The 14,413-nt window shown below is 36.9% G+C and overlaps 1 protein-coding gene across 1 annotated transcript; it reads left to right on the plus strand.

Moving 5' to 3' along the window:
* The first annotated feature begins 12,127 nt into the window (after nucleotides 1-12,127).
* Nucleotides 12,128-13,597, plus strand: LOC131656628 (xylose isomerase-like). Its single transcript, XM_058926292.1, has one exon. It carries the CDS (start codon nucleotides 12,128-12,130, stop codon nucleotides 13,562-13,564), a length of 1,437 nt encoding a protein of 478 aa, XP_058782275.1. The 3' UTR covers nucleotides 13,565-13,597.
* Nucleotides 13,598-14,413: the final 816 nt, after the last annotated feature.

The raw sequence follows: 14,413 nt of genomic DNA on the forward strand, positions 1-14,413 counted from the left end.
TAAATTGGTACATTAGAGATACTTTTGGACATTCAGTTAGTAGTGTGACTTAAGATATTTTCTTATATCATTTTCCTTTTTGCTTTTCTTCTTCATTTTGCAACAAGAAGAGAAAGATAGAGAGAAGAAGTAGAGAGAAGGAAGAGCAAGAGGAGAAAAGAGGAAAAGGCTTGGATCTTCATCATCTCTCCGCCGAATCGACTCATCTTCGATATCAACGACTCGTAATCGAGGTGGGTTCTAGTTAGAAACTTATAGTTTTGATTTATGGATAAAATCATAAGTTTGAGAAATTGGGGTTTTTAGTAAAAATCTTAGGGTTTGACTCAATATGTGAAATTGATGTTTGTTGCTACTAATAAATCCTGAGTAGAGATCATATATGTTGTTCTATGCTTCAGTGTGAGTCTGGAACAGGTTTGAGTATGGAGATGATTGGTTTTATACTTTGTTGAATCAAAAACCAGAGCTGGAAATTCTGTTTTCGCGCACTTTGCGGCGCGAACAAGGGGGTGGCGGCGCGAACCTTGCAGATAATTCTGAGGCTTGGTTCTGCCATCAGTACGCGGCGCGTACAAGGGTTCTCGGCGCGAATACCATGAGATTTAGGTGAGGGTTGCTACTGCCAGAGGGTTCGCGGCGCGACCTAGCTGTTGCGCGGCGCGAACTGAAGCAATTTCTTAGCCAATTCTTTAGTTTAATGAGATAAACCGTTTCGATCATTGAAGGATAGAAAAACACTTAGAAAGGGGGGGGGGTTTGAATAAGTGTAGTCTTAAAAACTTGAACGATAAAAATAAATTGCACAGTTATTTTTATCCTGGTTCGTTGTTAACTAAACTACTCCAGTCCACCCCCACGGAGTGATTTACCTCACCTGAGGATTTAATCCACTAATCGCAACAGATTACAATGGTTTTCCACTTAGTCCGCGACTAAGTCTTCCAGAGTATCCTGATCACAACCTGATCACTCCAGGAACAACTGCTTAGACACAAGCTAAGACTTTCTTAGAGTATCCTGACCACCACGTGATCACTCTAATTACTTACAAATTAATGTAATCAATTCTAAGAGTATTACAATGCTTCTTAAAAGCTATAATCACAACAGTGATATTTCTCTTAACGTTTAAGCTTAATCTCACTAATATATTACAACAGCAATGTAGTGAGCTTTGATGAAGATGAAGTTTCTGAGTTTTGACTTGAACAGCGTTTCAGCAAGTTAATATTCACAGAATTTGGTTCAGAGTTGTTAACCTTGCTTCTCATCAGAACTTCATATTTATAGGCGTTTGAGAAGATGACCGTTGAACGCATTTAATGCTTTGCGTGTTCCGTACAGCTTTGCATTTAATGTTTCACGCTTTTGTCAACTACCTCGAGCCTTGTTCACGCTGTGTCTACTGACGTTGCCTTTAATAGCTTCCAACGTTCCTTTTGTCAGTCAGCGTAGCCTGCCACCTATACTTTCTTCTGATCTGATGTTTGAATATAATATTTGAATATCATCAGAGTCAAATAGCTTGGTGCATAGCATCTTCTTGTCTTCTGACCTTGAAGTGCTTCTGAGCGTGATACCATGAGAACTTCAGTGCTTCTGCTTCTGACCTCAAGTTCTTCTGATGCTTTCATAGACCCATGTTCTGATTCTGCCTTGACCATCTTCTGATGTCTTGCCAGACCATGTTCTGATGTTGCATGCTGAACCTTCTGAGACAAAGCTTCTGAGCGCTGATTTGTGCATACTCTTTATATATTTCATGAAATGGAAATTGCAATGTATTAGAGTACCACATTATCTCACACAAAATTCATATCCTTGTTATCATCAAAACTAAGAATATTGATCAGAACAAATCTTGTTCTAACAATCTCCCCCTTTTTGATGATGACAAAAACATATATAAATGATATGAATTTGCGATCAGAAAGAGCAGACGGCTAAAGACAAATTACACAGCTATAGCATAAGCATGTGAATATGTCTCCCCCTGAGATTAACAATCTCCCCCTGAGATGAATAATCTCCCCCTGAAATAAATACTCGAAGAACTTTAATAATCAAAGACTTCCCTGATTATTTCGGTAGAGACGATCACATAAGCTTCTTGCTTTTGATAATTCATAGCTTCTGACTTCTGCTTCCATTGGACAACTTCAGAACTTGAATTTCTTTAGATCCCTAGAACACTCACAGCTTCTGATTCCTGCTTCCATTTAGGACAGCTTCAGAACTTGAATTTCTTTGATCTTCAGAACATTCACAGCTTCTGATTTCTGCTTCCATTTAGGACAGCTTCAGAACTTGAATTTCTTTAATCTTCAGAACATTCACAGCTTCTGATTTCTGCTTCCCTCGGATAGCTTCAGAGCTTTGAATTTCTTCTTACATCACTTCATGCTAGATTGTATCAGAACATTGTTGAATGTACCAGAGCATCATCAGAGCATCTCTACATCCTGAAATGTTACAGAACAAAACTAAACGACAAAAGTCAGCATGAATGAGTTAGAACATAAGATGTGTATCAGAACACAAAATATGTATCAGAGCCATATAAGCCATATAGACTATATCAGATCTAATAGACAATGTATTAGAGCAAATAGACAATGATTTGGATCATATTCTACTATCAGAATTTCTGATCATTCTTCCTTCTGATTCTGAAGTTTCCTAGCACTCAGCTTGCTTCAAGAATCCAAGAGCTATCTCTCTAAAGAGTTGCTTCATTATCTCATTGCTCATCTCGTTGCTTCTTATGTTGATCTTGAATCTTCGATTCCTGCAACAACACAACTTAGAAACATAGAACTTTGCAAGTTCTGTTAGTAAAGCAACTGATTAAATCAAATCATTTATCACATATTTCTCCCCCTTTTTGTCATAACATCAAAAAGCATAAAAGATTCAGATGCAAAGCAAGAGACAAAAGGAAAGAAACACAAATAACTTTTCATTGATTTCAACAAGAAAGATTACAAAAGAGGAATACAGGAAAACAGATGCAACAAGGAAAGAAAACTACAAAGACTTAAGAGCTACAACCCTAGCCTAAGACTCTATCCTACGCAAAGACTGCGCAAACAACTCAAGAACCCTCTGGTCTTCAGTTTGTTCAGCCATGAAAGCTTGAAAACTCTTCATGCCTGTCCAGACTAGAACCTCCACTGTAGGAGAGATCCAAGAGACCAAAGAGGAAGTGAGGGACAGTTCATAGACAGAGAGCTAATGTTGCAAACGGGCTCCAGTGACTCAAGAAGGTCTTCTTCCTTTGGATAAATGTTGATAACAGCATTGAAGAAGAGATCTGTCTTGAAAGAGACTTGGAGAGCCATCCCAAGATATGCTTCACATCCTGTAACTGAATAACCCTTCCATCCGTTCTCATTGAGTTGAAAGGATTCATGATGAACGCTAGGTTAAAGATGAATGAACTAGGGTTTATGCCAAAGAAAAACTTTGTTGGACAAGAGAGAAAAAGAAGGAGAAAGAGAGCCAAGACTTATTTGAAAAAATGCAACGAAATGACGGAATAAATAGAGGAAAAAGAAGTGGAAACGTTCGAGGAATATAAAAAGAAAAGAAGGACAATAAAAGAAATGATGAATGGCGTTTAATGTTGCGTGACGTGAGGAGAGATAATAATGACAAAAGACGTGATTTTCACAGTTACCTAAGTAGACGTCCCCTCAACTGCACACACGCTTGTCCAAGAATAGTGAACACGTGTTTACCATCTGGATAGCCAGTTACAGCTGTTTTGCTTTTAAAGAGATTCTGAATCAACTTAGACAATGAAACGTTAGTAATAACTGAATCACAATTTCTAATTGATTTCAATCAGAACTTCTTATAAACAAAAAATCCAATTTCATTTCAGAAGATACTCATACATAAGATCTTCTCATCTTCTCATTCTGGGCATAAATCCATACTGATATTCTTCAGAATGAACTTAAACCTATCTTCAGCAAGGGGTTTTGTAAAGATATCAGCCCATTGATGGTCTGTATCCACAAAGTTTAAGGATATAACACCCTTCTGAACATAGTCCCTTATGAAATGATGTTTAATCTCAATATGTTTAGCTTTTGAATGTAAAGTAGGATTCTTGGATAAACATATAGCAGAAGTATTATCACAGAAAATAGGAATGTTACTCTCATATATCTGGTAATCTTCCAGCTGACTTCTCATCCAGAGCATTTGTGTGCTACAACCAGCAGCAGCAACATATTCTGCTTCTGTTGTTGAGAGGGCAATAGTAGCTTGCTTCTTGCTGTACCATGAGATCAGATGACTTCCAAGAAATTGACAACTTCCAGAAGTGCTCTTTCTTTCTATTCTATCTCCAGCATAGTCAGCATCACAGAATCCTACTAAGTTGTAATCTTTAGATCTTCTGTAAACTAAACCAACATTAGTAGTACCTTTCAGATACCTTAGAATTCTCTTAACCGCAGTTAAATGAGATTCTCTTGGATCTGATTGGAATCGAGCACACAAACAAACACTAAAGAGAATGTCAGGTCTAGAAGCAGTTAGATATAGAAGAGATCCAATCATACCTCTGTACAACTTCTGATCTACCTTCTTACTTACCTCATCCTTACCCAGTACACATGTTGGATGCATAGGAGTTTTGGCTTCTTTGCTTTCAGAAAGATTAAACTTCTTCAGAAGTTCTTTCACATACTTCGTTTGATGAACATAGGTTCCATCGGAAGTTTGGTTAATTTGAATCCCAAGGAAATACTTGAGTTCTCCCATCATGCTCATTTCAAATTCAGCCTGCATAGACTCAGCAAACTCCTTTCCAAGTGTAGCATTAGATGTTCCAAAAATAATATCATCAACATATATTTGACAAATTAAAATATCCTTTTTAAATGTTTTACAAAAGAGAGTAGTGTCCACTTTTCCTCTAGTGAAACCATTTTCCAGAAGGAAAGAACTCAAACGTTCATACCAAGCTCTGGGAGCTTGTTTCAATCCGTATAATGATTTCTTTAATTTAAAAACATGATTTGGAGACATGGAGTCTTCAAAACCAGGAGGTTGATGGACATAAACTTCTTCATCTATGTAACCATTTAAGAAGGCACTCTTGACATCCATCTGATAAAGAGTGATGTTGTGTTGAGTGGCAAAAGAAATTAATAGACGAATAGATTCTAACCTGGCCACTGGTGCAAAGGTTTCTGTGTAGTCAATTCCTTCTTGCTGACTATAACCTTGAGCAACCAGCCTGGCTTTGTTTCTTACCACTTCTCCTTTCTCACTTAGCTTGTTTCTGAAAACCCACTTAGTACCGATGATGTTAAATCCTTTTGGTCTAGGAACCAAGTCCCATACATCATTCCTTGTAAACTGATTTAGTTCTTCTTGCATGGCAATTATCCAGTCTAGATCTTCTAGAGCTTGGTCAACAGAAGTTGGCTCGATCAAAGAAACAAAACCTAATTGACATTCTGCATTGTTCTTAAGGAATGCCCTTGTTCTGATGGGATCATCTTTCTTCCCAAGGATCACATCTTCTGAGTGAGCTGAAGCAAGTCTAGGTGATCTTCTGACTGTTGGTTCTTCAGAGATTCTCAGATTCTCTAAAGATGCAGCAACTTGATCTTCTGATCCATTGCTTCTGAGACTGCCAGCTTCTGCAGCTTTGCTTCTTGGTTCTTCAACTTCTGATATATCAATATCAAAATCTGCAAAATTCTCAAACTGCTTTGGTTTTTCAAGACCAAGCTTATCATCAAATCTGATATTGATTGATTCTTCTACAATCAGTGTTTCAGTATTGTATACTCTGTAGCCTTTAGAGCGTTCAGAATATCCAAGAAGGAAACACTTTTGTGCTTTGGAATCAAACTTACCAAGATGATCTTTAGTATTCAGAATAAAACATACACATCCAAAAGGATGGAAATATGAAATGTTGGGCTTTCTATTCTTCCACAATTCATAAGGAGTCTTATTTAGAATAGGTCTGATAGAGATTCTATTCTGAATATAACACGCAGTGTTTATTGCTTCTGCCCAGAAATGCTTAGCCATATTGGTTTCATTGATCATGGTTCTGGCCATTTCTTGTAGAGTCCTATTCTTTCGCTCTACAACTCCATTTTGCTGTGGAGTTCTAGGACAAGAGAAATCATGGGCAATACCATTTTCTTTGAAGAACTCTTCAAAGAATCTGTTCTCAAATTCGCCACCATGATCACTTCTGACCTTTATGATTTCACACTCTTTCTCAGATTGAATCTGAGTGCAGAATTCAAAGAACACTAAATGAGACTCATCCTTGTGTTTCAAGAACTTTACCCATGTCCAGCGGCTATAATCATCAACGATGACTAATCCATATTTCTTCCCTCTGACAGATGCTGTTTTGACTGGGCCAAACAGATCAATGTGCAAGAGTTCTAACGGCCTTGAGGTAGAAACAACATTCTTAGACTTGAATGCAGGTCTGGAGAACTTGCCCTTCTGACACGCTTCACAAAGAGCATCTGATTTGTATTTCAGATTTGGGAGTCCTCTGACTAGATTTAGTTTGTTAATCTGAAAAATCTTTCTCAAACTAGCATGACCTAATCTTCTGTGCCAGACCCATTGCTCTTCAGAAACAGACATAAGACAAGTCACCTTCTGCTTCTCAAGATCAGAAAGATCAATCTTATAAATGTTGTTCTTCCTCTTGCCTGTAAATGGGATTGAGCCATCCTTCTGATTTACAGCCTTGCAAGACTTTTGATTAAAGATTATATCATAACCATTGTCACTTAATTGACTTATGGACAATAAGTTATGCGTTAATCCTTCTACAAGAAGTACATTCGTTATGGAAGGAGAGTTACCAAGACTTATGGTTCCAGAGCCAATGATTTTGCCCTTCTGATCTCCTCCAAACTTGACTTCTCCACCTGGTTTAAGCACCAGGTCTTGGAATGTAGACCTTCTTCCCGTCATGTGTCGCGAGCACCCAGAGTCCAGGTACCATGACATTTTGCTTTTTGTCCTCTTTTCCGCCAAGGATATCTGCAATAGGAATAATCTTTTCCTTAGGTACCCACAACTTCTTGGGTCCTTTCTTGTTAGTTCTCCTCAAGTTCTGATTGAACTTGGGTTTAGCAAAATATTTAACAGGAGGAACAACATGATATTTCTTATTCTGAGTTCCATGATATTTCTTAGGTTGTGTCACATGCTTCTTGGTGTGTGTTATGTGAAAACTTTGTGCATGTGATGTGTGCTTAATATCATGGGAGTGGCCAAATTTAAATTGGTTATACAGAGGCTTGTATGATATTTTCATATCATCCACAGATTCAAGCTTGTATGGGATTTCACCCTCATAACCAATGCCAACTCTCTTGTTTCCAGACACAGCATATATCATAGAAGCTAGCTGACTTCTGCCAATACTTCTAGATAAGAACTTCCTGAAACTTAAATCATATTCTTTCAGAATATGATTCATACTGGGAGTGGATTTTTCTGAATCAGAAGGAGATCCAACATTATTGGATAATTTTAAAACTTTTTCTTTTAATTCAGAATTTTCCAACTCAAGCTTCTTAGTTTCAAATTCAAATTGCTTTTTCAGCTTTTTGTATTTGATACTAAGATGAGCTTTTAATTCAAGAAGCTCTGTTAGACTGGAAACTAACTCTTCTCTAGATAGTTCAGAAAATACCTCTTCAGAATCTGATTCTGATGTAGATTCTGATCCATCATCTTCTGTCGCCATCAGCGCAAAGTTTGCCTGCTCTCTTTCAGAGTCTGATCCTGATTCTGATTCAGAATCATCCCATGTTGCCATAAGACCTTTCTTCTTATGAAACTTCTTCTTGGGATTCTCCTTCTGAAGTTTCGGACACTCATTCTTGTAATGTCCAGGCTCATTGCACTCATAGCAGACAACCTTCTTCTTGTCAGATCTTCTGTCACCAGAAGATTCTCCACGTTCAAATCTCTTTGAACTTCTGAAGCCTCTGAACTTCCTTTGCTTGCTCTTCCAGAGTTGGTTCACCCTTCTGGAGATCATGGACAGTTCATCTTCTTCTTCAGATTCTGATTCTTCAGGATCTTCTTCTCTAGCCTGAAAAGCGTTAGTGCATTTTTTAATATTAGATTTTAATGCAACAGACTTACCTTTCTTCTGAGGTTCATTAGCGTCAAGTTCAATCTCATGACTCCTCAGGGCACTGATCAGCTCTTCCAAAGAAACTTCATTCAGATTCCTCGCAATCTTGAATGCAGTCACCATTGGGCCCCATCTTCTGGGCAAACTTCTGATGATCTTCTTCACATGATCAGCCTTGGTGTAGCCTTTGTCGAGAACTCTCAATCCAGCAGTCAGAGTTTGAAATCTTGAAAACATCTTTTCAATGTCTTCATCATCCTCCATCTTGAAGGCTTCATACTTCTGGATTAGTGCAAGAGCTTTAGTCTCCTTGACTTGAGCATTTCCTTCACGAGTCATTTTCAAGGACTCATATATGTCATGGGCCGTTTCCCTGTTAGATATCTTCTCATACTCAGCATGAGAGATAGCATTCAGCAAAACAGTCCTGCATTTGTGATGATTCTTGAAATCTTTCTTTTGATCATCAGTCATTTCGCTTCTCGTGAGCCTTACACCAGTAGCTTTAACAGGATGTTTGTAACCATCCAACAGAAGATCCCATAGATCAGCATCTAGACCAAGAAAGTAACTTTCCAGTTTATCTTTCCAATATTCAAAGTTTTCACCATCGAATATTGGTGGTCTAGTATAACCATTGTTACCATTGTATTGCTCAGCAGAGCCAGATGTAGATGGAGTTGAATTTGTTGGAATTTCACCAGCCATCTTTTACTGAAGCGTTTTTCTCTTCCTGAATCTTTTCTAAACACGGTTAAGTGCTTGCACCTTAGAACCGGCGCTCTGATGCCAATTGAAGGATAGAAAAACACTTAGAAAGGGGGGGTTTGAATAAGTGTAGTCTTAAAAACTTGAACGATAAAAATAAATTGCACAGTTATTTTTATCCTGGTTCGTTGTTAACTAAACTACTCCAGTCCACCCCCACGGAGTGATTTACCTCACCTGAGGATTTAATCCACTAATCGCAACAGATTACAATGGTTTTCCACTTAGTCCGCGACTAAGTCTTCCAGAGTATCCTGATCACAACCTGATCACTCCAGGAACAACTGCTTAGACACAAGCTAAGACTTTCTTAGAGTATCCTGACCACCACGTGATCACTCTAATTACTTACAAATTAATGTAATCAATTCTAAGAGTATTACAATGCTTCTTAAAAGCTATAATCACAACAGTGATATTTCTCTTAACGTTTAAGCTTAATCTCACTAATATATTACAACAGCAATGTAGTGAGCTTTGATGAAGATGAAGTTTCTGAGTTTTGACTTGAACAGCGTTTCAGCAAGTTAATATTCACAGAATTTGGTTCAGAGTTGTTAACCTTGCTTCTCATCAGAACTTCATATTTATAGGCGTTTGAGAAGATGACCGTTGAACGCATTTAATGCTTTGCGTGTTCCGTATAGCTTTGCATTTAATGTTTCACGCTTTTGTCAACTACCTCGAGCCTTGTTCACGCTGTGTCTACTGACGTTGCCTTTAATAGCTTCCAACGTTCCTTTTGTCAGTCAGCGTAGCCTGCCACCTGTACTTTTTCTGATCTGATGTTTGAATATAATATTTGAATATCATCAGAGTCAAACAGCTTGGTGCATAGCATCTTCTTGTCTTCTGACCTTGAAGTGCTTCTGAGCGTGATACCATGAGAACTTCAGTGCTTCTGCTTCTGACCTCAAGTTCTTCTGATGCTTTCATAGACCCATGTTCTGATTCTGCCTTGACCATCTTCTGATGTCTTGCCAGACCATGTTCTGATGTTGCATGCTGAACCTTCTGAGACAAAGCTTCTGAGCGCTGATTTGTGCATACTCTTTATATATTTCCTGAAATGGAAATTGCAATGTATTAGAGTACCACATTATCTCACACAAAATTCATATCCTTGTTATCATCAAAACTAAGAATATTGATCAGAACAAATCTTGTTCTAACAATCTCCCCCTTTTTGATGATGACAAAAACATATATAAATGATATGAATTTGCGATCAGAAAGAGCAGACGGCTAAAGACAAATTACACAGCTATAGCATAAGCATGTGAATATGTCTCCCCCTGAGATTAACAATCTCCCCCTGAGATGAATAATCTCCCCCTGAAATAAATACTCGAAGAACTTTAATAATCAAAGACTTCCCTGATTATTTCGGTAGAGACGATCACATAAGCTTCTTGCTTCTGATAATTCATAGCTTCTGACTTCTGCTTCCATTGGACAGCTTCAGAACTTGAATTTCTTTAGATCCCTAGAACACTCACAGCTTCTGATTCCTGCTTCCATTTAGGACAGCTTCAGAACTTGAATTTCTTTGATCTTCAGAACATTCACAGCTTCTGATTTCTGCTTCCATTTAGGACAGCTTCAGAACTTGAATTTCTTTAATCTTCAGAACATTCACAGCTTCTGATTTCTGCTTCCCTCGGATAGCTTCAGAGCTTTGAATTTCTTCTTACATCACTTCATGCTAGATTGTATCAGAACATTGTTGAATGTACCAGAGCATCATCAGAGCATCTCTACATCCTGAAATGTTACAGAACAAAACTAAACGACAAAAGTCAGCATGAATGAGTTAGAACATAAGATGTGTATCAGAACACAAAATATGTATCAGAGCCATATAAGCCATATAGACTATATCAGATCTAATAGACAATGTATTAGAGCAAATAGACAATGATTTCGATCATATTCTACTATCAGAATTTCTGATCATTCTTCCTTCTGATTCTGAAGTTTCCTAGCACTCAGCTTGCTTCAAGAATCCAAGAGCTATCTCTCTAAAGAGTTGCTTCATTATCTCATTGCTCATCTCGTTGCTTCTTATGTTGATCTTGAATCTTCGATTCCTGCAACAACACAACTTAGAAACATAGAACTTTGCAAGTTCTGTTAGTAAAGCAACTGATTAAATCAAATCATTTATCACATATTTCTCCTCCTTTTTGTCATAACATCAAAAAGCATAAAAGATTCAGATGCAAAGCAAGAGACAAAAGGAAACTATACATATAACTTATTCATTCTCATAAGATATGATCACAATAATTTAGCATAATAGACCAAGACCAATTCATTGACTCGCCATAGTGAATGTGGTATCAAAAATGGAGACCAAAAACATATAAGTGAAAAGTGAAAACTATACGCATGCAAAAGTAATGTCAGAATATATGTCCAAAAATATATATTTTGATAATTCAAACTCGCTCTCATATATTGGAATGTCTCTTTAACTATCAACTAAGTTGAATTAGCAAGATAAGTAAACTACTTTCATTGTTCTAAAAATTATAACTACAGTAGTTATTTTCTTAACTAAATATTATAATTTCTTAAATTATTTTCTTGATTAGAAATAAATATTTTGACCAAATATCTTTTATTTCTATTGGTTTAGCATGGAAAATAATTTAAAATATCAGCAAATTTATAACTCCTTAATAACTAATTTTAATTCTCGTAATTTAATCGACGGAATTTTACTGAAAAAATAAAATATAATTAATTTACAATTTAATATTTAAAAAATTATAATTTTATTAAATAAATTCTAAAAAAATTAAAGTTAATAAATTTTTTTGTTAATATGGTAATTATTTTTTTATAAAATGTTAGATAACTGATTTTGTTTTCTAAAAAAAAACAATTTTTGTTTTCTAAAAAAACAAACAGTTTTTGTTTACTAAGAAAAAAGATTTGTTGAAAAATCTTACCAAATAATCTTATTTGAAAACGCATTTAGTTTTCTTTAAATGGAAAAACTGAAATAAACTTCAACGAAAATCGCGTAAACTGTTGGTTTTAAAAAGCACTATTACTAAATAAGGCTTGCATGCAGATTTCGTGTTATTTACTTCTAAAACAAACATATTATTATTTATTATTTATGGGATCAGTATATCATAGTTTAGATTTCAAACTTTGTAAAAAAAATCTCATAAGGAGTTTCGTAAATCTATGATGATGAAATTTGGGAAAATATCACAGTTTATTAGTTTCAGTGTTTTATGTTATGCAGTGATTGCTATACCTGAGACTTATCCTGCTGCTAATGTCGGTAATTGCGGTGATTCAGATGATTGGGAAGGGGAGTTTTTCCCTGGCATTTCCAAAATTAAGTATGAGGGGCCTTCGAGTAAGAATCCACTTTCATTTAAATGGTATAATGCAGAAGAGGAAGTTCTTGGAAAGAAGATGAAGGATTGGTTCAGATTTAGTGTTGCATTTTGGCATACATTCCGTGGAACAGGCGGTGACCCATTCGGTGCACCTACCAAACATTGGCCATGGGAAGATGGTACCAATTCATTAAGCATGGCTAAAAGAAGGATGAGAGCGAATTTTGAGTTCATAAACAAACTTGGTGTCGACTTTTGGTGCTTTCACGATAGGGATATAGCACCTGATGCGCTTACTCTCGAGGAAACAAATGCAAACCTGGATGAAGTGGTGGCTCTTGCTCAAGAGCTTCAGACTAAGGGTAAAAAGAGCGTTTTGTGGGGAACAGCTCAGTTGTTCATGCATCCTCGCTATATGCATGGTGCTGCTACTAGCTCGGAGTTAGAGGTGTATGCATATGCTGCTGCTCAAGTGAAGAAAGCCATGGAGGTGACACATTATTTGGGAGGTGAAAATTATGTGTTTTGGGGCGGCCGTGAGGGTTACCAATCTCTTTTGAACACAGATATGGAACGAGAGCTTAATCACTTGGCTAGATTTTTTGAAGCTGCTATTGCACACAAAAAGAAGATTGGATTCAATGGGACACTTTTAATTGAACCAAAGCCACAAGAGCCTACAAAACACCAGTATGATTGGGATGCTGCAACTACAGCTAATTTCTTGCGAAAATATGGACTTATAGGGGAATTCAAACTTAACATTGAGTGCAACCATGCCACCCTATCTGGCCACAGTTGTCATCACGAGCTCGAAACTGCAAGGATTAATGGATTGTTGGGTAATATTGATGCAAATACTGGTGATCCTCAAGTTGGTTGGGACACAGATCAGTTTCTCGTAGATATCCAAGAGGCAACAATGATTATGCTCAGCGTTATCAGAAATGATGGAATTGCACCAGGTGGATTCAACTTTGATGCCAAATTACGGAGAGAGAGCACAGATGTTGAAGACCTATTCATAGCTCATATTGTTGGAATGGATACAATGGCTCGAGGCCTCAGAAATGCTGCCAAGCTAGTTGAGGACGGTTCTCTAGCCGAGCTTGTCCGCAAGCGATATCAAAGTTTTGATACAGAAATTGGGGCTCAAATAGAGGCTGGAAAAGCTGACTTTGATTTCCTTGAGAAGAAGACCAAGGAATGGGGAGAGCCAGAGGTTGCTTCTGCAAAACAGGAGCTAGCTGAGATGATCTTCCAGTCTGCTATGTAGAAAGCATCATCTAGCTTTGCGTGGAAGTTGTGTTTCTTGCTTATGTGCTATATGAATGCGTGAGATTGTGACACATGATCATTTTAAATGAGCCATGCTTTGTTTACATATGTAATTGACACAATATGCTATTGACACCGTATATATGAAAATGATTTAGTGATGCACGAATTTTAAAGTGTGAAAAAAACTATTAAAAAAAAGGGTGAGTATGCATGCATGATATTTTATACGGTGTAAGTGTAAAATTAAGTGTCAAAGTAACATTTTCTTTTAAATTAGAGTTTCTCTAAATTACTAATTTTACATGGATGATATATATTGTAAGAAATGAGTTAATAATAAATAAAGGATACCCAAACAATAAGTTGTGCCACTATTTTTTTTAATGATAAAGTCAATCCTTTTAAAAATTATATTTATAAACCTAGAAGATATAACATTGTTATTCATAAATTTTTAGACTCTCTATAAAAGATCAACTGCTTCTTGTGATAGAAAATCAAAAGTTTTAAAAGCAAATGGCATGAATGTGTGTTGATTGTCGAAACATGTATTCTAATGTTGGACCACTTTACTTGAAGCAGCTTTGAGAGATGCTTGTCTCATAGTAAAAAATACAGTCCTCAATCCCATCAATGGAGAAACTCCATTCAAGTTTACACAAATATGTTTTCTTCCGACTCAGTCATACACTAGAGCATCCGGTAGCTTAAGTGTCGTTCGCCTCTCATTTGGATCAGTAAAAAAATTCATAGACGCATCTTTTTCACAAATACTCTAGCCCGCCGAAATATATCACACAAGACATCCCTAATAAGGCCATGTCGGTATTTGAAGCTTGGAAGC

The sequence above is a fragment of the Vicia villosa genome, linkage group LG3, assembly GCF_029867415.1.
Source record: "Vicia villosa cultivar HV-30 ecotype Madison, WI linkage group LG3, Vvil1.0, whole genome shotgun sequence".
Lineage (NCBI taxonomy): Eukaryota > Viridiplantae > Streptophyta > Magnoliopsida > Fabales > Fabaceae > Vicia > Vicia villosa.